Genomic DNA, 25,282 nt, shown 5'->3' on the forward strand with positions numbered 1-25,282 from the left:
AAGTGTACTGCCAAAAATTTCGGAAATGGTCCGTGCTGACACATTGGAACGAGTGTGCACTGGCCGCTAATTTTAGAAATGGCCTTTCTGAAGCCATTAAGAATGTTATGGTGGGTTTTCCCATTCCCACAGGTCTGAATGATACTATGGCACTGGCTATTCAAATTGACCGGCGGTTGCGGGAGCGCAAAACCGCAAATACCCTCATGGTGTTGTCTGAACAGACACCTAATTCGGTGCAATGTGATAGAAAAATCGCAAATTCCCTCATGGTGTTGTCTGAACAGACACCTGATTTAATGCAATGTGATAGAATCCTGACTAGAAATGAGCGGAAAATTCATAGACGCCGGAATGGCTTGTGCTACTACTGTGGTGATTCTACACATATTATCTCAGCATGCTCTAAACGTATAGCTAAGGTTGTTAGTCCTGTCACCGTTGGTAATTTGCAACCTAAATTTATTCTGTCTGTAACTTTGATTTGCTCACTGTCGTCTTTTCCTGTCATGGCGTTTGTAGATTCAGGTGCTGCCCTGAGTCTTATGGATCTGTCATTTGCTAAGCACTGTGGTTTTACTCTTGAACCATTAGAAAATCCTATTCCTCTTAGGGGTATTGATGCTACGCCATTGGCAGCAAATAAACCGCAGTATTGGACACAGGTTACCATGTGCATGACTCCTGAACACCGCGAGGTGATACGTTTCCTGGTTTTACATAAAATGCATGATTTGGTTGTTTTAGGGCTGCCATGGTTACAGACCCATAATCCAGTCCTGGACTGGAAGGCTATGTCAGTCTCAAGTTGGGGCTGTCGTGGTATTCATGGGGATTCCCTGCCTGTGTCTATTGCTTCTTCTACGCCTTCGGAAGTTCCGGAGTATTTGTCTGATTATCAGGATGTCTTCAGTGAGTCTGAGTCCAGTGCACTGCCTCCTCATAGGGACTGTGACTGTGCTATAGATTTGATCCCAGGCAGTAAATTTCCTAAGGGAAGACTGTTTAATCTGTCGGTACCTGAACATACCGCTATGCGTTCATATATCAAGGAGTCTCTAGAGAAAGGACATATTCGTCCGTCTTCTTCCCCTCTTGGTGCGGGATTCTTTTTTGTGGCAAAAAAGGACGGATCTTTGAGACCTTGTATTGATTATCGGCTTTTAAATAAGATCACTGTCAAATTTCAGTATCCTTTACCGCTGTTGTCTGACTTGTTTGCCCGGATTAAAGGTGCCAAGTGGTTCACCAAGATAGATCTTCGTGGTGCGTACAACCTTGTGCGCATTAAGCAAGGTGATGAATGGAAAACCGCATTCAATACGCCCGAAGGTCATTTTGAGTACTTGGTGATGCCTTTTGGGCTCTCCAATGCGCCTTCAGTTTTTCAGTCCTTTATGCATGACATTTTCCGGAAGTATCTGGATAAATTTTTGATTGTTTATCTGGATGATATTTTGGTTTTTTCTGATAATTGGGATTCGCATGTGGAGCAGGTCAGGTTGGTCTTTAAAATTTTGCGTGAAAATTCTTTGTTTGTCAAGGGCTCAAAGTGTCTCTTTGGTGTACAGAAGGTTCCCTTTTTGGGGTTCATTTTTTCCCCTTCTGCTGTGGAGATGGACCCAGTCAAGGTCCGAGCTATTCTTGATTGGACTCAGCCCTCGTCAGTTAAGAGTCTACAGAAGTTCTTGGGTTTCGCTAACTTCTACCGTCGTTTTATCGCTAATTTTTCTAGCATTGTGAAACCTTTGACGGATATGACCAAGAAGGGCTCCGATGTAGCTAACTGGGCTCCTGCTGCCGTGGAGGCTTTCCAGGAGTTGAAACGCCGGTTTACTTCGGCGCCTGTTTTGTGCCAGCCCGATGTCTCACTTCCCTTTCAGGTTGAGGTGGATGCTTCAGAGATTGGAGCAGGGGCCGTTTTGTCGCAGAGAGGCCCTGGTTGCTCTGTTATGAAACCTTGTGCCTTTTTCTCTAGGAAGTTTTCGCCTGCCGAGCGAAATTATGATGTGGGCAATCGGGAGTTGTTGGCCATGAAATGGGCATTTGAGGAGTGGCGTCATTGGCTCGAGGGTGCTAAGCATCGTGTGGTGGTCTTGACTGATCACAAAAATCTGATGTATCTCGAGTCTGCTAAACGCCTTAATCCGAGACAGGCCCGCTGGTCATTGTTTTTCTCCCGCTTTGATTTTGTTGTCTCGTATTTACCAGGTTCAAAGAATGTGAAGGCCGATGCTCTTTCTAGGAGCTTTGTGCCTGATGCTCCTGGAGTCGCTGATCCTGTTGGTATTCTTAAAGATGGAGTTATCTTGTCAGCTATTTCTCCGGATCTGCGACGTGTGTTGCAGAGATTTCAGGCTGATAGGCCTGAGTCTTGTCCACCTGACAGACTGTTTGTCCCGGATAAGTGGACCAGCAGAGTCATTTCCGAGGTTCATTCCTCGGTGTTGGCAGGTCACCCGGGAATTTTTGGCACCAGAGATCTGGTGGCCAGGTCCTTTTGGTGGCCTTCCTTGTCAAGGGATGTGCGGTCATTTGTGCAGTCCTGTGGGACTTGTGCTCGAGCTAAGCCTTGCTGTTCTCGTGCCAGCGGTTTGCTCTTGCCCTTGCCTGTCCCGAAGAGACCTTGGACACATATCTCCATGGATTTCATTTCTGATCTTCCGCTATCCCAGGGCATGTCCGTTATCTGGGTGATATGTGATCGCTTCTCAAAGATGGTCCATTTGGTTCCTTTGCCTAAGCTGCCTTCCTCTTCCGATCTGGTTCCTGTGTTTTTCCAGAACGTGGTTCGTTTGCACGGCATCCCTGAGAATATTGTGTCAGACAGAGGATCCCAGTTCGTTTCCAGATTCTGGCGATCCTTTTGTAGTAGGATGGGCATTGATTTGTCGTTTTCGTCTGCTTTCCATCCTCAGACTAATGGACAGACGGAGCGAACCAATCAGACTTTGGAGGCTTATTTGAGGTGTTTTGTCTCTGCTGATCAGGACGATTGGGTGACATTCTTGCCGTTGGCTGAGTTTGCCCTTAATAATCGGGCTAGTTCCGCCACCTTGGTTTCGCCTTTTTTCTGCAACTCTGGTTTCCATCCTCGCTTTTCTTCGGGTCATGTGGAGCCTTCTGACTGTCCTGGGGTGGATTCTGTGGTGGATAGGTTGCAGCGGATCTGGAATCATGTGGTGGACAACTTGAAGTTGTCACAGGAGAGGGCTCAGCGCTTTGCCAACCGCCGCCGCGGTGTGGGTCCCCGACTACGCGTTGGGGATTTGGTATGGCTTTCTTCCCGCTTTGTTCCTATGAAGGTCTCCTCTCCCAAATTTAAACCTCGTTTTATTGGGCCTTACAAGATATTGGAAATCCTTAATCCTGTATCTTTTCGTCTGGATCTTCCTGTGTCGTTTGCTATTCACAATGTATTTCATAGGTCCTTGTTGCGGCGGTACATTGTGCCTATAGTTCCTTCTGCTGAGCCTCCTGCTCCGGTGTTGGTTGAGGGCGAGTTGGAGTACGTGGTGGAGAAGATCTTGGATTCTCGCCTCTCCAGGCGGAGGCTTCAGTACCTGGTCAAGTGGAAGGGCTATGGTCAGGAGGATAATTCCTGGGTGGTCGCCTCTGATGTTCATGCGGCCGATTTAGTTCGTGCCTTTCATGCCGCTCATCCTGATCGCCCTGGTGGTCGTGGTGAGGGTTCGGTGACCCCTCACTAAGGGGGGGGTACTGTTGTGAATTTACTTTTTGCTCCCTCTAGTGGTTACTAGTTTTTTGACTCTGGTTTTTCTGTCATTCCTTTTATCCGCACCTGGGTCGTTAGTTAAGGGTGTTGCTATTTAAGCTCCCTGGACCTTCAGTTCAATGCCTGGCAACGTAGTTATCAGAGCTAGTCTGCTGTGCTCTTGTCTACTGATCCTGGTTCCAGTTATATCAGCTAAGTCCGCTTTTTGCTTTTTGCTATTTTGTTTTGGTTTTGTATTTTTGTCCAGCTTGTTCCAAATCTATATCCTGACCTTTGCTGGAAGCTCTAGGGGGCTGGTGTTCTCCCCCCGGACCGTTAGACGGTTCGGGGGTTCTTGAATTTCCAGTGTGGATTTTGATAGGGTTTTTGTTGACCATATAAGTTACCTTTCTTTATTCTGCTATCAGTAAGCAGGCCTCTCTGTGCTAAACCTGGTTCATTTCTGTGTTTGTCATTTCCTCTTACCTCACCGTTATTATTTGTGGGGGGCTTCTATCCAGCTTTGGGGTCCCCTTCTCTGGAGGCAAGAAAGGTCTTTTGTTTTCCTCTACTAGGGGTAGCTAGATTCTCCGGCTGGAGCGTGTCATCTAGAATCAACGTAGGAATGATCCCCGGCTACTTCTAGTGTTGGCGTTAGGAGTAGATATATGGTCAACCCAGCTACCACTGCCCTATGAGCTGGATTTTTGTATTCTGCAGACTTCCACGTTCCTCTGAGACCCTCGCCATTGGGGTCATAACAGCCTACATCTGTTAAGAGTCTTCAGAAGTTCTTGGGTTTTGCTAATTTTTACCGTCGCTTCATTGCTAATTTTTCTGGCGTGGTTAAACCCTTGACGGATTTGACCAAGAAGGGTTCTGATGTGACTAATTGGTCTCCTGCGGCCGTGGAAGCCTTTCAGGAGCTGAAGCGCCGGTTTTCTTCGGCTCCAGTTTTATGTCATCCTGATATCTCTCTTCCTTTTCAGGTCGAGGTTGATGCTTCTGCGATTGGAGCTGGGGCTGTTTTGTCGCAGAGAAGCTCTGATTGCTCTGTGATGAAGCCTTGTGCTTTCTTTTCAAGAAAGTTTTCGCCTGCCGAGCGGAATTATGATGTTGGTAATCGGGAGTTGTTGGCTATGAAGTGGGCATTTGAGGAGTGGCGACATTGGCTCGAGGGAGCTAAGCATCGTGTGGTGGTCTTGACTGATCACAAAAATCTGATTTATCTCGAGTCTGCCAAGCGGCTGAATCCTAGACAGGCTCGTTGGTCGTTGTTTTTCTCCCGTTTCGATTTCGTGGTCTCGTACCTGCCTGGTTCGAAGAACGTGAAGGCTGATGCTCTTTCTAGGAGTTTTGTGCCTGACTCTCTGGGAGTTTCAGAGCCGGCTGGTATCCTTAGAGAGGGAGTGACTTTGTCTGCCATTTCCCCAGATTTGCGACGAGTGCTGCAGGAATTTCAGGCGGATAGACCTGACCGTTGCCCACCAGAGAGACTGTTTGTCCCAGATAGATGGACCAGCAGAGTTATTTCCGAGGTTCATTCTTCGGTGTTGGCAGGTCATCCTGGGATTTTTGGTACCAGAGATTTGGTGGCTAGATCCTTCTGGTGGCCTTCCTTGTCGCGGGATGTGCGTTCCTTTGTGCAGTCCTGTGGGATTTGTGCTCGGGCTAAGCCTTGCTGTTCTCGTGCCAGCGGTTTGCTTTTGCCTTTGCCTGTCCCGAAGAGGCCTTGGACGCACATTTCCATGGATTTTATTTCGGATCTTCCAGTCTCTCAGAGAATGTCTGTCATCTGGGTGGTGTGTGATCGTTTTTCTAAAATGGTCCATTTGGTGCCCTTGCCTAAGTTGCCTTCCTCCTCCGATTTGGTTCCTCTATTTTTTCAGAATGTGGTTCGCTTGCACGGCATCCCTGAAAATATTGTGTCTGACAGAGGATCCCAGTTTGTGTCCAGATTTTGGCGGATCTTTTGTGCTAAGATGGGCATTGATTTGTCTTTTTCATCTGCCTTCCATCCTCAGACGAATGGCCAAACCGAGCGAACTAATCAGACCTTGGAAACTTATTTAAGATGTTTTGTTTCTGCTGAACAGGATGATTGGGTTACTTTTTTACCATTGGCCGAGTTTGCCCTTAATAATCGGGCTAGTTCTGCTACTTTGGTTTCGCCTTTTTTTTGTAATTCTGGCTTTCATCCTCGTTTTTCCTCGGGTCAGGTGGAGCCTTCTGACTGTCCTGGGGTGGATTCTGTGGTGGATAGGTTGCAGCAGATTTGGAACCATGTGGTGGACAATTTGAAGTTGTCACAGGAGAAGGCTCAGCGCTTTGCCAACCGCCGTCGCGGTGTGGGTCCCCGACTTCATGTTGGGGATTTGGTATGGCTGTCTTCTCGGTATGTTCCTATGAAGTTCTCCTCTCCTAAGTTCAAGCCTCGCTTCATCGGTCCTTATAAGATTTTGGAAATCCTTAACCCTGTGTCATTTCGTTTGGACCTCCCAGGGTCGTTTGCCATTCATAATGTGTTCCATAGGTCTTTGTTGCGGAGGTATGTGGTGCCTGTGTTTCCTTCTGTTGAGCCCCCTGCTCCGGTGCTGGTTGAGGGCGAATTGGAGTACGTGGTGGAGAAGATCTTGGATTCTCGTATTTCTAGACGGAGGCTTCAGTATTCGGTTAAGTGGAAGGGCTATGGTCAGGAGGATAATTCCTGGGTTGTCGCCTCTGATGTTCATGCGGCCGATTTGGTTCATGCCTTCCATGTTGCTCATCCTGATCGCCCTGGGGGTTTTGATGAGGGTTCGGTGACCCCTCCTCAAGGGGGGGGGGTACTGTTGTGAACTCTGTTTTTGGGCTCCCTCTTGTGGTCACTAATGGTACTGTGTGAGTGCTATCTTTGGGCTCCCTCTGGTGGCTCTTTTTGTCATTCTGCAGGTCTGTGGCTGGGATCAGCTGTCTCGTTATCTGCTGGTTGGTTTCCTATTTAGCTCACCTGGACTTTCAGTTGTTGCCTGCTGTCAATGTATTCAGTGCTATTTTGATCTCTCCTGACTACCTTCGTTATCAGTCTCTCCAAGAGAAGCTACGTTTCTTTTTGTTCATTTTTTGATCATCAGTGTTCAATATGTTTCCTGGTTTATTATCAGTCCTAGTCCAGCTTGCTAATATGTGATTTCCTCGCTTGCTGGTAGCTCTAGGGGGCTGAGTTTCTCCCCTCACACCGTTAGTTGATGTGGGGGTTCTTGAATTCTCAGCGTGGATATTTTGTATAGGGTTTTCTACTGACCGCACAGTTTCCTATCTGTCTTCTGCTATCTAGTATTAGCGGGCCTCATTTGCTGAATCTGTTTCATTTCTACGTTTGTATTTTCCCCTTACCTCACCGTTATTATTTGTTGGGGGCTTTCTATATCTTTGGGGTTATTTCTCTGAGGCAAGTGAGGTCTAACTTTCTTCTCTTTAGGGGTAGCTAGTTTCTCAGGCTGCGTCGAGACGTCTAGGAATTCAGGCACGTTCACCGGCTACCTTTAGTGTGTTCGGTTAGGATCAGAATTGCGGTCAGTCCAGTTCCACCTCCCTAGAGCTCGTTCTATGTTCAGTAACTTAGCTAGTCAGTTCGGTGATCCTCAGCCACTAAGGATCATAACAGTCTGCGCTGTAAGCCAGTAATGTTGTTGTTCTGGGACCTGTAGTCCAACAAGTGTTTGTATAATTGTAAGGGGAGGCTTACAGGGTTAGATTGAGAGCTGAGCGGGTCGAACTAACCACACACACCTCCCACCTATGGGTGTGGTTACAGGTACAAAATGTGACCATGGTGTGGTCACATGGGCACTGTAATTGAGAGTGTGTAGATCCTGGATGGCTTGTGTGTTGGGAGGTCCTGTGTGTGGACCGGATCCCTGAATAGCACACTGAGAGGCCGTGGATCTGAAGACTTGTGTGTTGGGAGATCCTGGGAGTAGGATCGGATCCCTGAATAGCATACTGAGAGACTGGTGTGTTGGACGGTCCCAGGTGGGGACAGACGTCCTAAACAGCACACGCAGTGGCCTGTGTGTTGGATGTTCCCAGGTGGGGACGGACATCCTGAAGAGTGCACGGAAAGGCCGAATGTATGCAGAGTCTGTAATGGCACTGCAGTAGGGAAGCTACAGCCCATCTGAGGATCTGGATTGTCTGGTGGCCTAGTGAGCAAGGCATTGTTCGGGACGGTGAACCCAGTTCGGCAGCTTCCCTGGGAAGAAGAACTGACAAGGAATCAGTGTGTGGAGCAGGAGCTCCAGGAAGGTAACCCAGAATTGAGGAACTGTGTGCACTGACAGGGGGTCAGTTAATGAACTTTGCAGTCACCCATGGTAACTGGACGGAGTAAGGTCCAGCATGTCTAGAGACTGCAACTTAATGTCATCTGTTGGTGCCTATTGTGTTCTATGAAGTATACAATGAACTGTGCATACCCCGGTTTATGACTGCATAAGAAACCACATGGACTTTTTATGTGAGAAAAACATGCCTATGTGACTGAATCCCATTGCTAAGCGAGTGTCCCCCAACACATGCAGTAAGAGCTATCTTACACAAGTTGCAAAATGAATACAAAGTGTAATATTGGAAACCTGTAGAACATGCATAGTCCCAAATTCATTCAATCTATATTTATTCTATTCTACATTAGCAATTAGTCCATGACCAAATATCAATGTAAATTAATTTTTTATTGCATCACAGAAAACTTCCATAAGATTGAGTAAGCAAAATGTACTAGAATTCTGCCACCAATTGTGACAAATGGGAGACATACATGATGAACAGAAAATGTATGGTGTTTTAGACCATTTTTACCCACCTCAACGGTTGTGATTAGTTTACAGAAAGTGTCATGGCTAAAAGATGTCAAGACTAGAGATATGGCAAATTCATGAATGACATCCACCACTATTTTGGCACAAATGCAGATGTAAAGTATACCAACCAAGTCATGTCGCTGGTAGAAATGGAAAGGCACACAGATAACTTTTTATAAGATATAGCTCTCAAATGAGTCAGTATTTGAGTCTAACCTTTGGATCTTTGGTGTCTCATTTAGATCCATCCAAAAGACAAAAAATTCCTTTTCTTCTTTGAAAGGACGAGGTGGAGCAAAGAAGCAAAAAGTCTTTAACATGTCAAACAAGGGGGCCCAAATGTATTATTCTTCGTTCCCTAATATTATTCTTATAGATTGATCACAAGTTTATTCTTTTGGTATCCACACCCCTACCACCTGATTGTGCAGGATGTTCTCAATGGTGTCTAGTACAGGAAGTTGGATCAGGCGCTGGATTAAAGAGCACGTGTACAAAGAAGACATTGTTCATCTCAATGCATGCTCATTGGTTGTTTTTGTACAAACAAAGAAACCTCTTTAAGATTAAAAAATCTACCATTTTAGGCATCACAAGCATCTTTAATAGCAAAAGGAGAATTTGCTACTTGACATGCAAATTAGGCTACATTCACACATCTGTGTGACATGTGCTGCCTGTTTTATTCCCAGACAGAAAATGGACCACAGAGTTTCCCTGATCTATACACATATATTCATTTTAAAAGTGGATCCATGTGTCCAGTCCAAGAGACGCAGAGCATGTCTTATTCTCAACTGTTTAATGGACTCAGAAAATAAAGTCTATGGGTATCCGTGTAAAACAGATGACATACTGAAGACATACTTTGCACTTCAGAGTTCCATCTGCGTTTCATCCTTTTTAACTGATCCAAAGTTAGAAGTCAAGACAGTCCACCTGCTTTAGTGAAAAAAAACGGATGTAAAAAAAAAAGGAAGCAACTAGGATTCAACTATGATGATATGTGAGAAAAATATCATTCCATTTCTCTCGGATGGTAGCACTGAAGTAGATGTGTGAATCTAGCCTAACAATAAATATATATCCATTTTTGTTACCAGACAGTAAAATTTCACAAACCTTTCTTTTGGTGCTCTGATTCAGGGTAATACGGGACTGACTCTTTACCTATTTGGTAAAAATAAAAAAAGTTATTTAAAGGATCAGGCAAATTGGAATTGTTGAAATTGACAGGGAGAATCATAAATCTAATGCTCAAAACAAAAATCTCACTGTAAATGAAGAGGAAACTTTCAAGAAACAGAAACATAATTGTTTTACTATAGATCAGCTGGAGTAAACAATTTCCAAACCTACCAAGTTTTAAGATGTTAACAATTTTGCAATTTTTTTCAGAATATACTGATAAGCTAAAGTGTATTAGGACTGTCCAAATTCCCCTTCATGGATTTTAATGCAAAAATATTTCAATGATATTGCTCAATTCGTAATTTGCACTAAACATTGTTAATTTTGCCTTTTATTGCGAAGATTGAACACATTAGGCAAGTTGGCTCCTGCTGAGAACTCTATGTAAAGCTAAGCGCTAAGTGTGTACAGAGTGATCTATTTCAAGTGTTTATTTCTGTTAATGTTGATGATTATGGCTTACAGCCAATTGAAACCCAAAAGTCATTATCTCAGTAAATTAGAATTATTAACAAAAAACACTTGCAAAAAGCTTCCTAAGCGTTTAAAAAGGTCCCTTAGTCTGTTTCAGTAGGCTCCACAATCATGGGGAAGACTGCTGACTTTTATATATAGAAGGCAGTCATTGACACACTCCACAAGGAGGGTAAGCCACAAAAGGTCATTGATAAAGAAGCTGGCTGTTCAAAAAGTGCTGTATCCAAGAATATTAAAGGAAAGTTGAGTGGAAGGAAAAGGCGTGGTAGAAAAAGGTGCACAAGCAACCGGGATAACCGCAGACTTGAAAGGATTGTTAAGAAAAGGCCATTCAAAAATTTTGGGGAGATTCACAAGGTGAATGATTCCAGACTGCTGCTGGAATCATTGCTTCAAGAGGCACCACACTCAGTGGTATCCAGGACATGTGCTTCAAGTGTCGCATTCCTTGTGTCAAGCCACTGATGACCAATAGACAACACCAGAAGCGTCTTACCTGGGCAAAGGAGAAAAAGAACTGGACTGTTGCTCAGTGGTCCACGATGTTGTTTTCAGATGAAAGTAAATTTTGAATTGCATTTGGAAATCAAGGTCCCAGAGTCTGGAAGAAGAGTGGAGAGGCCACAATCCAAGCTGCTTGAGGTCTAGTGTGAAGTTTCCACAATCAGTGATGGTTTGGGAAGTTATGTCATCTGCTGGTATAGGTCAACTGTGTTTTTATCACTTCATGCTTCCCTCTGCCGACAAGCTTTTTGGAGAAGGAAATTTTATTCTCCAGCAGGACTTGGCACCTGTCCACACTGCCAAAAGTACCAATACCTGGTTTAAAAACAACACTGTACTTGACTGGCCAGCAAACTTGCCTGACCTTAACCACATAGAGAATCTATTAGGTATTGTGAAGAGGGAGTTGAGAGACACCAGACCCAACAATGCAGATGAGCTGAAGGCTGCTATCAAAGCAACCATGGCTTCCATAACACCTCAGCAGTACCACAGGCTGATCGCCTCCATGCCACGTCACATTGATGCAGCAATTAATGCAAAAGGATCACCAACCAAGTATTGAGTACATTTACTGAACATACATTTCAGTAGGCCAACATTTTGGATTTAAAAATAATTTTTCAAGCTGGTGTTATAAAGTATTCTAATTTCCTGAGATAATGACTTTTGGGTTTTCATTAACTATGAGCCATAATCATCAACATTAACAGAAATTAACACTTGAAATAGATCACTCTGTTTGTTACTGACTCTATATATATATTTTTTTTATTTAATTGTACGAACATATATTTTAACATCATATAAGAATAAACAACAAACAGACTCTATATAATATATCACTTTCACTTTTTGTATTGAAGAATTAAAATAAATTAACTTTTTAATGATATTCTAATTTTGTGAGATGCATCTGTATATGTGTGTGCCGTAATGTTGCACCCCTAGGAAAACGGCACACTTATTTACTGTTTTAAGTGGCTTACACATAAGAGGACCCACTATGACTTGCACATTGGCCTGAAGCATGAAGTAAGCCTGACCCCCATAAGTTTCTACATTCTAAAAATATTGTAAAAATTGATAGTCCTTGCAAAACATTGACCATTTATAATTCATCCAAAACGTCAGCACAATGTTCCATAAAACATTACTTGATCTTTATTTCTTCATATCTAGTGCATTGAAAACATTACAAAGTCAGCATGAAGAAAAGAAAAATATGCTTTTGGTCTGAAGTTTTTCTGATTCATAGCCATGGGATATAAGTAAAGAGAGCAAGGCCTCAAAAGAATCAACTGAAAAGTGTTTTTTTGTAATCTTTTTAAATCACTGCATATGAGGAAATAAAGATCAAGTTCATTTTCACCGAACCTTGTGCTGGGATTTGGATAAGTTAGGGTGTTTTCACATTGAGTTTGGGCACCCGTTCAGTGGCCCCATCAGGGCTTATGTCCGAACCACCGCAAAACGGGATTTGGACGTATGTACCAATGAGGGCATAGACTAATATGGTGCTGACAGAGTGAACGTGCGCTCCGCCGTGCATCATTTTCGGACATATATTTCTACTGGAGGCGGACACTCAGATGGAGTCTAGTATTCTATAAGTAATGAGAGAGGAATGTGGCTTTGCACAGATGTAGTGAGCTGAAGGAACATTTCTCTTTCTGCTGGAATGTGATCATTGTTTCATCGCTTCTAGCACTACAACCCTCCTGATCATGTGAAGAGTGTTAGCTGTTTTGGGTTTTTTTTATATGCTTTGTTTTGTTTTCTTTGCATCTTTTCTCAATTAGCTTCAGCTTATCTCTCTGCACTATGAAACTTGCCAACATCCTGAAAAAAATTATAGGATGGGTAATTAGTTTAAATGAAAAAGAACATGTCAAAATGTTCCTACTATTTTTAATCAAGGTCATCAGCATATATACTGTAGAAGAAAGGGGAATTGATAGCAAGGGCTCAAATAGATGCCCATTATAGTGTAAGGTTTTGCAATGCTAGACTCGAAGGCCTGATTGTTACCTTTACTTGAGTTCTTTTTTCCTCCTTGAAACTATAGTTGTTTGGAAACTAAAATAATATGTAAATTACCTATCTTAGAATATTAACTATCAGAAACCGAACATGTGTTTTCAACCTTACATTTGCAAAGCCAGCTGCATTTTTAATAACATCTAGAGCAAATTTAACTAGGGGGTTGGATGGCATTATTTAACGCAGAGGATTATAAAATCAACATATGTTGCTTCGCGAAGGCATCTATTACACAAAACAGTGTGAACAGTTAGACAACTTAAATAGCAAGGATGCAGCATATTGGCTAAATCGCTTGCCATGCATTCTATTTTAGTATCCTTATGGACAGTTTAAGTATATGCTGTAAACTGTTGTAAACCATACAAAGAACAACATACTGATAAGACTAAAAATAAAGACATTCAATTAAAATCTGTTTATACTGGAGCATGTATTGTTCAAACCATTCCAAGATTTTTCAAAGCTTTGCATCTTACTATAATATTAAATAATGAGAATATAGGGAATATGTTTTGTTACAATGATCCTGTCACTTTAAATTACTACTTCTTTAACCAGTTGCCGACCAGCACTGGAAATGTATATCAATCAGCTTCGAAATCGCACTGTCACACTATAGATTTTTATCAGGCTTATCTTATGGGTGTTAACTGTACACAAATGAGATCAGTGTCAGAAGGAGTACCATAGCTGTTCTCCAGCCTCAACTGCAGAGATTACTAGCAGCCATGATTTTGGCAGGCTAACTTCTTATATGCCATAGTAAATAGCAACTGCAGCATCTAAATGGTTAGACAGAGGGATACTGCTCATCTTGCTTCTTATAGAGACTGGGTCTATGCTGACAGGCATAATTCAATGCAATATAGAAGGATTACATTGTTTTATATAAGCAAAACGGTCTTCGTCCTGCAAGCTCCACATGCGACTCTCCTGCATCCGATGTTTTAAGCGTTTTGAATAAAGAAATTCCTTTAAATGGGAGATTGAGTGCAACCATTCATTTCTTCTGTTTCATGGACATTGAATATTTTTGTTGCTCTATATTTGGTTTGGCACCAGAGACCCTGGAGACAGACTAAGTCGGTGCTGTGCTGACAACGATCAGGTGTGCACCACACAGATGTTACGGTACTGTGGATCTCTCTACTTTTATATTACAGATCATTTCATACATTTTGATCCATCGAACATTACGTGTTTTGTGTTAATTTTGTGTGTTATATAATACTCTAAAAATTGATTAAAAAAATTTCCTGAGTTAGATTTCTTACCCATACACTATTCTGAGTTCTAGGGTAATTTTTTATATACATACAGTACAGACCAAAAGTTTGGACACACCTTCTCATTTAAAGATTTTTCTGTATTTTCATGACTATGAAAATTGTACATTCACACTGAAGGCATCAAAACTGTGAATTAACACATGTGGAATTATATACTTAACAAAAAAGTGTGAAACAACTGAAAATATGTCTATTGTAGGTTCTTCAAAGTAGCCACCTTTTGCTTTGATGACTGCTTTGCACACTTTTGGCATTCTCGTGTGTCCAAACTTTTGGTCTGTACTGTATATAACACTCAAAGCTGCATTTAAAAATTTGACAGGGTTAAATTTTCCACCCATACATTATTACGTGGTCTGGGGTACATTTCTGTGATCTATAAAACCGAAAAAAAGAGTTACAAATTTTTGCACACTTAAATTTCTCATCCGTACAGTATTCTGTGGTCTGTGGTACATTTCTGTGATATCTAGCACTCCAAAAAAAGCACTGAAAAACTACTTAGATTGCATTTCTTACCCATAGACTATTCTGGGGTCTTGCTCAGGCTAATTCTGTGCATTTGGTTGCTGCTGCCTTCCCAGGTCCAGCTATAGCAACCAGCATTAGTCAGCGGCGAGCAGACACTCCTGGGACTAAGTCCTGCTTTTTGCCTTCTGAGCATGCCTGTGAGACGACCACTCATTGGTGATCGGAGGTCACATACCCAGGTCCTCAAGCAGCTCGGATTGGTCATTTGGCAAGATCCCGGAAGGCTGCAGGAGGACAGGAAAACACCAACAGAGCCCATTTTAATGCCAAAAACATCAATTCTTGTTACTTAAGCTTGTCAATCTTAATTTACCTTATAATAATAGTTAGCCATTGAAAATTTGGGGGTCATTTGGCAACAGTTGTGGGGGGAGTAGGGCTGGCTCAAGTTTTTCGTGGGCCCAGGAAACGCGGACTACGTCACGGCGGTGGAGCAGGGAGAGGTAAGTATTTCAACTTTGCAAGTGCTGTGATCCTGAGCAAGCAGGGGGGGCACACTCGTTCGCATTGCCACTGGCACAGGGCCCCTCAAAGTACGGCGTTGTGATTGACGGCGGGGGCACCTCCCACCGGCAGAGACACTTTTGCGTACTATGAGGGGCCCTGTGCCAGTGACGTCGCCAATGAGTATGCCCCCCCACCTGTTGAAGGAACCTGCACTTTCATCTGCACCTTCCTCTTTGTCCCCATGTAAGGTGGTATAGTATGCGGGAAGGGGAACCTGAGTTTCAGCAGGGTCAGATTCAGGCTGTGTAGAGTGCAAGGGGAATGTAGTGGTCTGTGTGAATGTACCAGCAGACTCATCTAGCAGTGGCTGGGCAATGGGCAGGAATGAGGAGGAAACACAGATATAGGCCCAAAATAAAAAAAAGTAGGCTAAAAGCTGTTAAAAATTGGTAACATGTCATGATCTCTGCAGGCAGAGATCATAGCAAGCCTATAGAGGGACAAGCTCTCGGAAGATGGAACTATACTGACCATGAACTAAGACTGCCGCGCAAATAGAAATAGCCAGGTAGCATTTCCTATTTATTGCTAGATGCCCAGCTCTGGCCTAAGACCTAAATAGCTAGCAGAGGGAAATATAAGACCTGGCTCACCTCTAGAGAAATATTCCAAAGAAGACAGTAGCCCCCCACATATAATGACGGTGAGTTCAGATGAAACAACAAACGCAGCAGGAAAATAGTCTTAGCAAATTTGAGGTCCGCTTACTAGATAGCAGAAGACAGATAGTATACTTTCATGGTCAGCAGAAAAACACTAACAAAACACCATCCAGAGATTACCTTAAACTCTGGCATTAACTCATAACACCAGAGTAGCAATCCCTGATCAACGAGAGCTTTCCAGACACAGTAACAAAACTTCAGCTGTGAACTGGAACAAATAGGCAAAACGAAACATGGACAAAAGTCCAACTTATCTAGTAGTTGTCAGAAGCAGGAACAAGCACTGAGAGGCATCAGATAACATTGTTGACCGGCAAGAAACCACCAGAGAAATGAGCTTAAATAGCGACACCCACTACTGATGGAAACAGGTGAAACAGGAAAGAGGATGACAAGTCCAATTCCACAAGCGGCCACCGGGGGAGCCCAGAATCCAAATTCACAACAGTACCCCCCCCTCAAGGAGGGGGCACCGAACCCTCACCAGATCCACCAGGGCGACCAGGATGAGCCCTATGGAAGGCACGAACAAGATCAGAAGCATGAACATCAGATGCATTGACCCAAGAATTATCCTCCTGGCCGTAACCCTTCCAGTTGACCAGATACTGGAGTCTCCGTCTGGAAACACGAGAGTCCAAAATTTTCTCCACAACGTACTCCAACTCACCCTCAACCAACACCGGAGCAGGAGGCTCAACTGAAGGTACAACAGGTACCTCATACCTGCGCAATAACGACCGATGAAAAACGTTATGAATGGAAAAGGACGCAGGGAGGTCCAAACGGAAAGAAACAGGATTAAGAATCTCCAATATTCTATAAGGGCCGATGAACCGAGGTTTAAACTTAGGAGAAGAGACCCTCATAGGGACAAAACGAGAAGACAACCACACCAAATCTCCAACACAAAGCCGAGAACCAACACGACGATGACGGTTGGCAAAACGCTGAGTCTTCTCCTGGGACAACTTCAAATTGTCCATAACCTGCCCCCAGATGTGATGCAATCTCTCCACCACCGCATCCACTCCAGGACAATCCGAGGATTCCACCTGACCGGAGGAAAATCGAGGGTGAAACCCCGAATTACAGAAAAACGGGGACACCAAGGTGGAAGAGCTGGCCCGATTATTGAGGGCGAACTCTGCCAATGGCAAAAAAGCAACCCAATCATCCTGGTCAGCAGAGACAAAACACCTCAGATATGTCTCCAGGGTCTGATTAGTCCGCTCGGTCTGGCCATTAGTCTGAGGGTGAAAAGCAGATGAAAAAGACAAATCTATGCCCATCCTAGCACAGAATGCCCGCCAAAATCTAGACACAAATTGGGTACCTCTGTCAGAAACAATATTCTCAGGAATACCGTGCAATCGGACAACATTCTGAAAAAACAGAGGAACCAACTCAGAAGAAGAAGGCAACTTGGGCAGAGGAACCAAATGGACCATTTTAGAGAAACGGTCACAGACCACCCAGATGACAGACATCTTCTGGGAAACAGGCAGATCTGAAATAAAATCCATCGAGATGTGTGTCCAAGGCCTCTTAGGAATAGGCAAGGGCAACAGCAGTCCGCTAGCCCGAGAACTACAAGACTTGGCCCGAGCACAAATGTCACATGACTGCACAAAGACTCGCACATCTCGTGACAGGGAAGGCCACCAGAAGGATCTTGCCACCAAATCCCTGGTACCAAAAATTCCGGGATGACCTGCCAATGCAGAAGAATGTACCTCAGAGATGACTCTACTGGTCCAATCATCCGGAACAAACAGTCTATCAGGCGGACAACGATCCGGTCTATCCGCCTGAAACTCTTGCAAGGACCGCCGCAGATCAGGAGAAACGGCCGACAAAATTACTCCCTCCCTAAGGATACCTGTGGGTTCAGCATTACCAGGAGAGTCCGGGTCAAAACTCCTAGAAAGGGCATCTGCCTTAACATTCTTAGAACCCGGTAGGTATGACACCACAAAATTAAAGCGAGAAAAAAATAAAGACCAGCGCGCCTGTCTAGGATTCAGGCGCCTGGCAGTCTCAAGATAAATCAAATTTTTGTGGTCAGTCAATACCACCACCTGATGCTTAGCCCCCTCTAGCCAATGGCGCCACTCCTCAAACGCCCACTTCATGGCCAAAAGCTCCCTATTTCCAACATCATAATTCCGCTCTGCGGGCGAAAATTTGCGAGAAAAGAAGGCACAAGGCCTAATGACGGAGCAGTCGGAACCTTTCTGCGACAACACTGCCCCAGCTCCGATCTCCGAAGCGTCAACCTCAACCTGAAAAGGCAGATTCACATCAGGCTGACGTAACACAGGGGCAGAGGCAAAACGGTGCTTAAGCTCCTGAAAGGCCTCTACAGCATGAGGGGACCAATTAGCAACATCAGCGCCATGTCTGGTCAAATCAGTCAGTGGTTTAACGACATCCGAAAAACCAGCAATAAATCGGCGGTAAAAGTTGGCAAAGCCCAAAAATCTCTGAAGACCCTTAAGAGAGGAGGGCTGAGTCCAGTCACAAATAGCTTGCACCTTGACGGGATCCATCTCAATGGAAGAGGGAGAAAAAATATACCCCAAAAAGGAAATTTTCTGGACCCCAAAAACGCACTTAGACCCCTTCACACATAAAGAATTAGACCGCAGAACCTGAAAAACTCTCCTGACCTGCTGGACATGAGAGTCCCAGTCATCAGAAAAAATCAGAATATCATCCAGATATATTATCATAAATTTATCCAGAAAATCGCGGAAAATATCATGCATAAAAGACTGGAAAACTGAAGGGGCATTAGAAAGACCAAAAGGCATGACCAAATACTCAAAGTGGCCCTCGGGCGTATTAAATGCGGTCTTCCACTCGTCCCCCTGCCTGATCCGCACCAAATTATACGCCCCACGAAGATCAATTTTAGAGAACCACTTAGCACCCTCTATACGAGCAAACAAATCAGTAAGCAATGGCAATGGGTATTGGTACTTAACAGTGATCTTATTCAGAAGCCGATAATCAATACATGGTCTCAAAGAGCCGTCCTTCTTTGAGACAAAGAAAAACCCAGCTCCCAAGGGAGAAGAAGATGGACGAATATGTCCCTTTTCCAAAGACTCCTTTATATATTCCCGCATAGCAGCATGTTCCGGCACAGACAGATTAAACAAACGACCCTTTGGATATTTGCAACCCGGTATCAAATCTATGGCACAATCGCACTCACGGTGCGGAGGTAACGACCCAAGCTTGGGTTCGTCAAAGACGTCTTGATAATCAGAGAGGAACTCAGGGACTTCAGAGGGAATGGACGACGAAATAGAAACCAAAGGTAAGTCCCCATGAATACCCTTACATCCCCAGCTCAACACAGACATTGCTCTCCAGTCCAAGACTGGATTGTGAGACTGCAACCATGGCAATCCCAGTACCAAATCGTCATGTAAATTATACAGCACCAGGAAACGAATAATCTCCTGGTGATCCGGATTGATACGCATGGTTACTTGTGTCCAGTATTGTGGTTTATTATTAGCCAATGGGGTGGAGTCAATCCCCTTCAGAGGAATAAGAGTCTCCAAAGGCTCTAAATCAAAACCACAACGATTGGCAAAGGACCAATCCATAAGACTCAGAGCGGCGCCAGAGTCAACATAGGCGTCCGTGGCAATGGATGACAAAGAGCAAATCAGGGTTACAGACAAAATAAACTTAGACTGAATGGTGCCAATGGAAACAGACTTATCAAGCTTCTTTGTACGCCTAGAGCATGCTGATATAACATGAGTAGAATCCCCACAATAGAAGCACAATCCATTCTTCCGTCTAAAATTCTGTCGCTCGCTCCTGGACAGAATTCTATCACACTGCATACTTTCTGGCGTCTTTTCCATAGACACCGCCAGATGGTGCACCGGTTTGCGCTCCCGCAGACGCCTATCAATCTGAATAGCCATTGTCATGGACTCATTCAGACCTGCAGGCACAGGGAACCCCACCATAACATCCTTAACGGCATCAGAGAGACCTTCTCTGAAAGTTGCCGCCAAGGCGCAATCATTCCACTGAGTAAGCACAGACCATTTACGGAATTTTTGGCAGTAAACCTCAGCTTCGTCTTGCCCCTGAGATAGTGCCATCAAAGTTTTTTCTGCCTGAAGTTCCAAATGAGGTTCCTCATAAAGCAAGCCCAAGGCCAGAAAAAACGCATCCACATCGCGCAACGCAGGATCCCCTGCTGGCAATGAGAAGGCCCAATCTTGAGGGTCACCCCTGAGCAAGGAAATCACAATCCTAACCTGCTGAGCAGGGTCTCCAGCTGAACGAGACTTCAGGGACAAATAAAGCTTACAATTATTTCGGAAATTCTGGAAGCTAGCTCTATTCCCTGTGAAGAACTCCGGCAAAGGAATTCTCGGCTCAGATACTGGAGCATGTACCACAAAATCTTGTAAATTTTGTACTTTCGTGATGAGATTATTCAAACCCGCAGTTACACTCTGAAGATCCATTATTGTCAGGTGCACACAGAGCCATACAGAGATTAGGAGGAGAGAGAGAAAAAAGACTGCAGCAAGGCAAACTGGAGGAAAAAAAAAAAAAAAAAAAATTCCAGCAGACTTCTTATAACTCTCCTTTCTCAACCTGGGTCTTTAACACTTTATAGGCCGGTCAAACTGTCATGATCTCTGCAGGCAGAGATCATAGCAAGCCTATAGAGGGACAAGCTCTCGGAAGATGGAACTATACTGACCATGAACTAAGACTGCCGCGCAAATAGAAATAGCCAGGTAGCATTTCCTATTTATTGCTAGATGCCCAGCTCTGGCCTAAGACCTAAATAGCTAGCAGAGGGAAATATAAGACCTGGCTCACCTCTAGAGAAATATTCCAAAGAAGACAGTAGCCCCCCACATATAATGACGGTGAGTTCAGATGAAACAACAAACGCAGCAGGAAAATAGTCTTAGCAAATTTGAGGTCCGCTTACTAGATAGCAGAAGACAGATAGTATACTTTCATGGTCAGCAGAAAAACACTAACAAAACACCATCCAGAGATTACCTTAAACTCTGGCATTAACTCATAACACCAGAGTAGCAATCCCTGATCAACGAGAGCTTTCCAGACACAGTAACAAAACTTCAGCTGTGAACTGGAACAAATAGGCAAAACGAAACATGGACAAAAGTCCAACTTATCTAGTAGTTGTCAGAAGCAGGAACAAGCACTGAGAGGCATCAGATAACATTGTTGACCGGCAAGAAACCACCAGAGAAATGAGCTTAAATAGCGACACCCACTACTGATGGAAACAGGTGAAACAGGAAAGAGGATGACAAGTCCAATTCCACAAGCGGCCACCGGGGGAGCCCAGAATCCAAATTCACAACAGTAACAGGAGTAAACAGGCGGCATTGGTTTGTTCAGTGGAGGAGAACAACAATCAGCGGCAGACACCGTTAGTAGGCCCAACCAAACAAGTAGGCCAAATGCAGTTTCATATTCTAAATATAGGCCGAAAGCCTGAAGATTGAAGCTCAGCTTTGTGTAGTAGAGGAAAACAAGAGGCAGCAGCAGACAACGTTACTAGGCCCAAACCAAGAACTAGGCCAAATGTAGTTTCATATTGTTGTTACAGGCCGAAAGCCTGAAGCTTCAAGCTCAGCTTTGTTTAGTAGAGGAAAACTAGAGGCGGCAGCAGACAATGTTACTAGGCCCAACCCAACAAGTAGGCCAAATGCAGTTTAATATAAAAAATATTTAAACGAAAGCCTGAAGATTGAAGCGCAAGAAAAATAAACCAGGAGAACACCAAGGAGCGGCAGACACCGTTAGTAGGCCCCAACCCAACAAGTAGGCCAAATGCAGTTTAATATTTGAAACGGGACAACAGTTGAAGGTCAGCTTTGTTCAGTGAAGGAAAAAAAAGAAGCAGCGGCAGACACCGTTATTACGCCAAAATAATAAAGACAGTGGTAGTAGGCGCAAAGTATTAAATGGAGGCCAGGGCCCCTGTATATTTTAACTATCATCTATCATTTCAAATAATTCGTATTGGCAGTGCCATTTAAGGTTTTAACCGCACAGACTACACAGTGGTGGAGCTGGGAGAGGTAGTATTGCAAGTGGTAGAGCACTGTTCAAGCTGGGGGGGGACACTCTCTCGTGGGCGGCGGTACTGGTACAGGGCCCCTCATATTACGACGGTGTAATATGAGTTGTGGTTCAGTGTCTCCCCCAAAAAATGAGGAAGTCTGGTGGAGTACTTGCAGCAACAAACTCAGTCATGGCTGGGCAGTGTACATCTTGAGGCAGGCAAGGTATTCAGTGATAACGGAAGGAATTTTATGGCTGCCATAGCCCTTTCAGAACTGAAACACATACCTTGCCTGGCTCACACCTTTAACCTGGTGGTGCAGGGCTTCCTCAAAAATTATCCAAAGTTACCAGCCCTGCTCCTGAAGGTGCGAAGACTTTGCTCGCACATCCGCCGGATGCCCATACACTCCAGCCAAATGCTGAACCATCAGCGATCGCTGAATCTTCCCCAGCACCGCCTAATAATCAACGTTGCAACAAGGTGGAACTCCACACTGCACATGATTCAAAGGCTGTGCGAACAGAGGCGTGCTGTAATTAATTTGTGGGAGGATACACGGGCAGGCACTTGGATGGCAGACATGGAGTTGTCTGGTGTGCAGTGGTTGACGCCATCATAAGCATTAACATCCCACTTATGCGTCTGCTGATGCAAAGTTTGACGCACATTAAGGAGCAGGCGTCTGCAGCCGAGGAGGAGGAAAGCCTCGATGACAGTCAGCCATTGTCTGCTCAGGGAACTATCCAGGACGAATTGGCGGACGAAGAGGATGAGGAGGAGGATGATGGGGATGAATATGTATGGGAGGAGGATGATTCTTAGGTGGCAATAGAAACTGGTGGCATTGCAAGGTCTGGTACAGGTTTATTGCGGGACACTTGTGATGTTGATTTGCAAGAAAGTGGTCCTCAACCCAGCAGAAACAGTTAATTGACACCTGGAACATTGGCCCACATGGCTGAGTATGCCTTGCGTATCCTAAAAAGGGACCCCCGCATTGTTAAAATGATGACCGATGACGACAACTGGTTGGCCTGCCTCCTGGATACAAGATATAAAGGAAAACTGCAAAATATCATGCCACATGAGAACCTAGGTCAAATATTGGCTACCAAACAAGCAACTCTTGTAGACCGTTTGGTTCAGGCATTCCCAGCACACAGCGGCGGTGATGGTTCTCACACGAGCTGCAGGGGGCAACATGGCAGAGGTGCTAGCGGTGCAGAAATCCGAAGTGGCGTTGGACAGAGGGGTTTTATGACAAGGTTGTGGAATGATTTCGCAATGACCGCTGACACGACAGGGACAGCTGCATCGATTCAAAGTGACAGGAGACAGCATTTGTCCAGTATGGTTACAAACTACTTTTCCGCCCTTATCGATGTTCTCCCTCACAGGTCATTCCCCTTTGATTACTGGGCATCTAAACTAGACACCTGGCCTGAATTGCCAGAATATGGATTACAGGACCTCGATTGCTCTGCTGTCAGTGTGCTTTCAGAAAGAGTGTTCAGTGCTGCTGACCAAAAAAAGGACACGTCTGGCTACCCAAAATGTTGATTAGCTAACCTTCATTTAAATTAACTAATCATGGATTTCACATTCTTTTGCCCCACCTTCCCCTGCTGACACATAGCTTGCCTGAAAGATGACTTGCTTTTGGGGGGAGACACAGAACCCCAACTCTGGCCCTGTGGTATAACACAACACTATGAACGTGGCAGAAAGTGGCTGCCTGATATACGACGCACTAGCAGTACAGCTGAATATACACTGTGTGAGAATTTGAATCTCCATTTTTAGGGGGGAGACACTGAACCCTAACTCTGGCCCTGTGGTATAATACAACACTATGAACGTGGCAGAAAGTGGCTGCCTGATATACGACGCACTAGCAGTACAGCTGAATATACACTGTGTGAGAATTTGAATCTCCATTTTTTGGGGGGAGACACTGAACCCTATCTCTGGCCCTGTGGTATAACACAACACTATGAACGTGGCAGAAAGTGGCTGGAATTATTATAAAGAAAAAAAAAAGGAACTGCAATAACACGCTCCCTAGTCCCTACAATGATCTCAGGACAAGTATGGCAGCAATAAAAAGGACTTCAGAACAAAAAAGTGTGGACAAATAAACAAGACAGGTAACTGTGCAGAAAGGAGCAACAGGATTTTTGCTTTCAAAAAAGCAGTTGGTTTGCACAGCACCGTGCACACAGCTATGCAGCTGATGCACTAAAATACGACCTCCACTGTCCCTGGACAAAAAGGTGGTATTGGACAGTGGAAATCGCTACAGCACAAGCGGTTTGGGGGTTAATCTTCCCTCCCTAACTATATCCCTTCTTCTGATGAAGCTGCAGCATCCTCTCCCTACGCTCAGATCGGCAGAAGTAAGATGGTGGTCGGCGTGCACGCCCCTTTATAGCCCCTGTGACGCCGCAGAAAGCAAGCCAATCACTGTCATGCCCTTCTCTAAGATGGTGGGGACCGAGACCTATGTCATCATGCTGCCCACACTCTGCGTCCTCCTTCATTGGATGAAAAACGGCGGTAACAGCATCATACGAAACGCAACTTTGGCGCTCTGATCGCCGACCGCGTGGCCGATCCCACACTAGGATCGGTTCGGGTTTCATAAAACCCGACTTTGCCTAAAAGTCGGCGATTTATGAAAATGACCGATCCGTTTCGCTCAACGCAAGTCATTACCCTTGAAAGGATGTTCCTTAACACATTTCCCAGGAAAATCAATTTTGGTTTTGTTTTTGCATGTTTTATTGTGAGACTGTAAAAGTGGCGTAAGACTCTGACAACATTGTTCACAGCAGTAATCTGGGAGTCATAAATGCTTCCAGGGTTCTTCCCCAGGCTGTTTCCATGTCATTTGAGTACTGTTCTCATCAATTTCCACAATTTCAAGTCCTTTTAAAGACCGCCGGGGGGGCCGCGATAAAAATGCTCAAGTTTCCCATAGACTTACATTGTGCTCGTTGCTCAGGTTGAGCACCTGAGCATTCCAAATTGCTCGACCCGAGCAACGAGCACCCGAGCAGTTTAGTGCTTGCCCATCACTAATAATAACTACCGTAAATATATATTAATGGTGGGTGCACATCTGTAGTCAGCTGCGAAGTGTAGAAGTTGGGGAATGAGCACTGGAAGCAGTGTTCTAGTTAATTGTGTGTTATTTTATGTAGAGATGAGTCCTAGCTGGAAGAAGTAATGTCGGTAAACCTGGATGAAAAAGAAAAGTGAATATGAAGCACTTCAGCTAGAGAGTGATGTCACCAGTGAGTCAGTGTGTTACCTGTACACTGACAATATACACTATATACTGTGTACAGAGCTCCTGTGTATAATGTCACTGGTGATAACTGTATTACCTGTACACTGTTCACTGTATGCTA

At 44.4% G+C, this 25,282-nt stretch overlaps 1 protein-coding gene across 1 annotated transcript in view; it reads right to left on the reverse strand.

Annotated features, from left to right (window-relative positions):
- RASGEF1B (RasGEF domain family member 1B) overlaps positions 1 to 25,282 on the reverse strand; it is a 659,413-nt gene that overhangs the window by 567,596 nt on the left and 66,535 nt on the right. Inside the window, exon 2 of the mRNA XM_077274616.1 lies at positions 9,682 to 9,729. Within this exon, the coding sequence (XP_077130731.1) occupies positions 9,682 to 9,729 (48 nt within the window). The remainder of the gene's footprint in view (positions 1 to 9,681; positions 9,730 to 25,282) is intronic.

This window comes from Ranitomeya variabilis, chromosome 1, assembly GCF_051348905.1.
Source record: "Ranitomeya variabilis isolate aRanVar5 chromosome 1, aRanVar5.hap1, whole genome shotgun sequence".
Lineage (NCBI taxonomy): Eukaryota > Metazoa > Chordata > Amphibia > Anura > Dendrobatidae > Ranitomeya > Ranitomeya variabilis.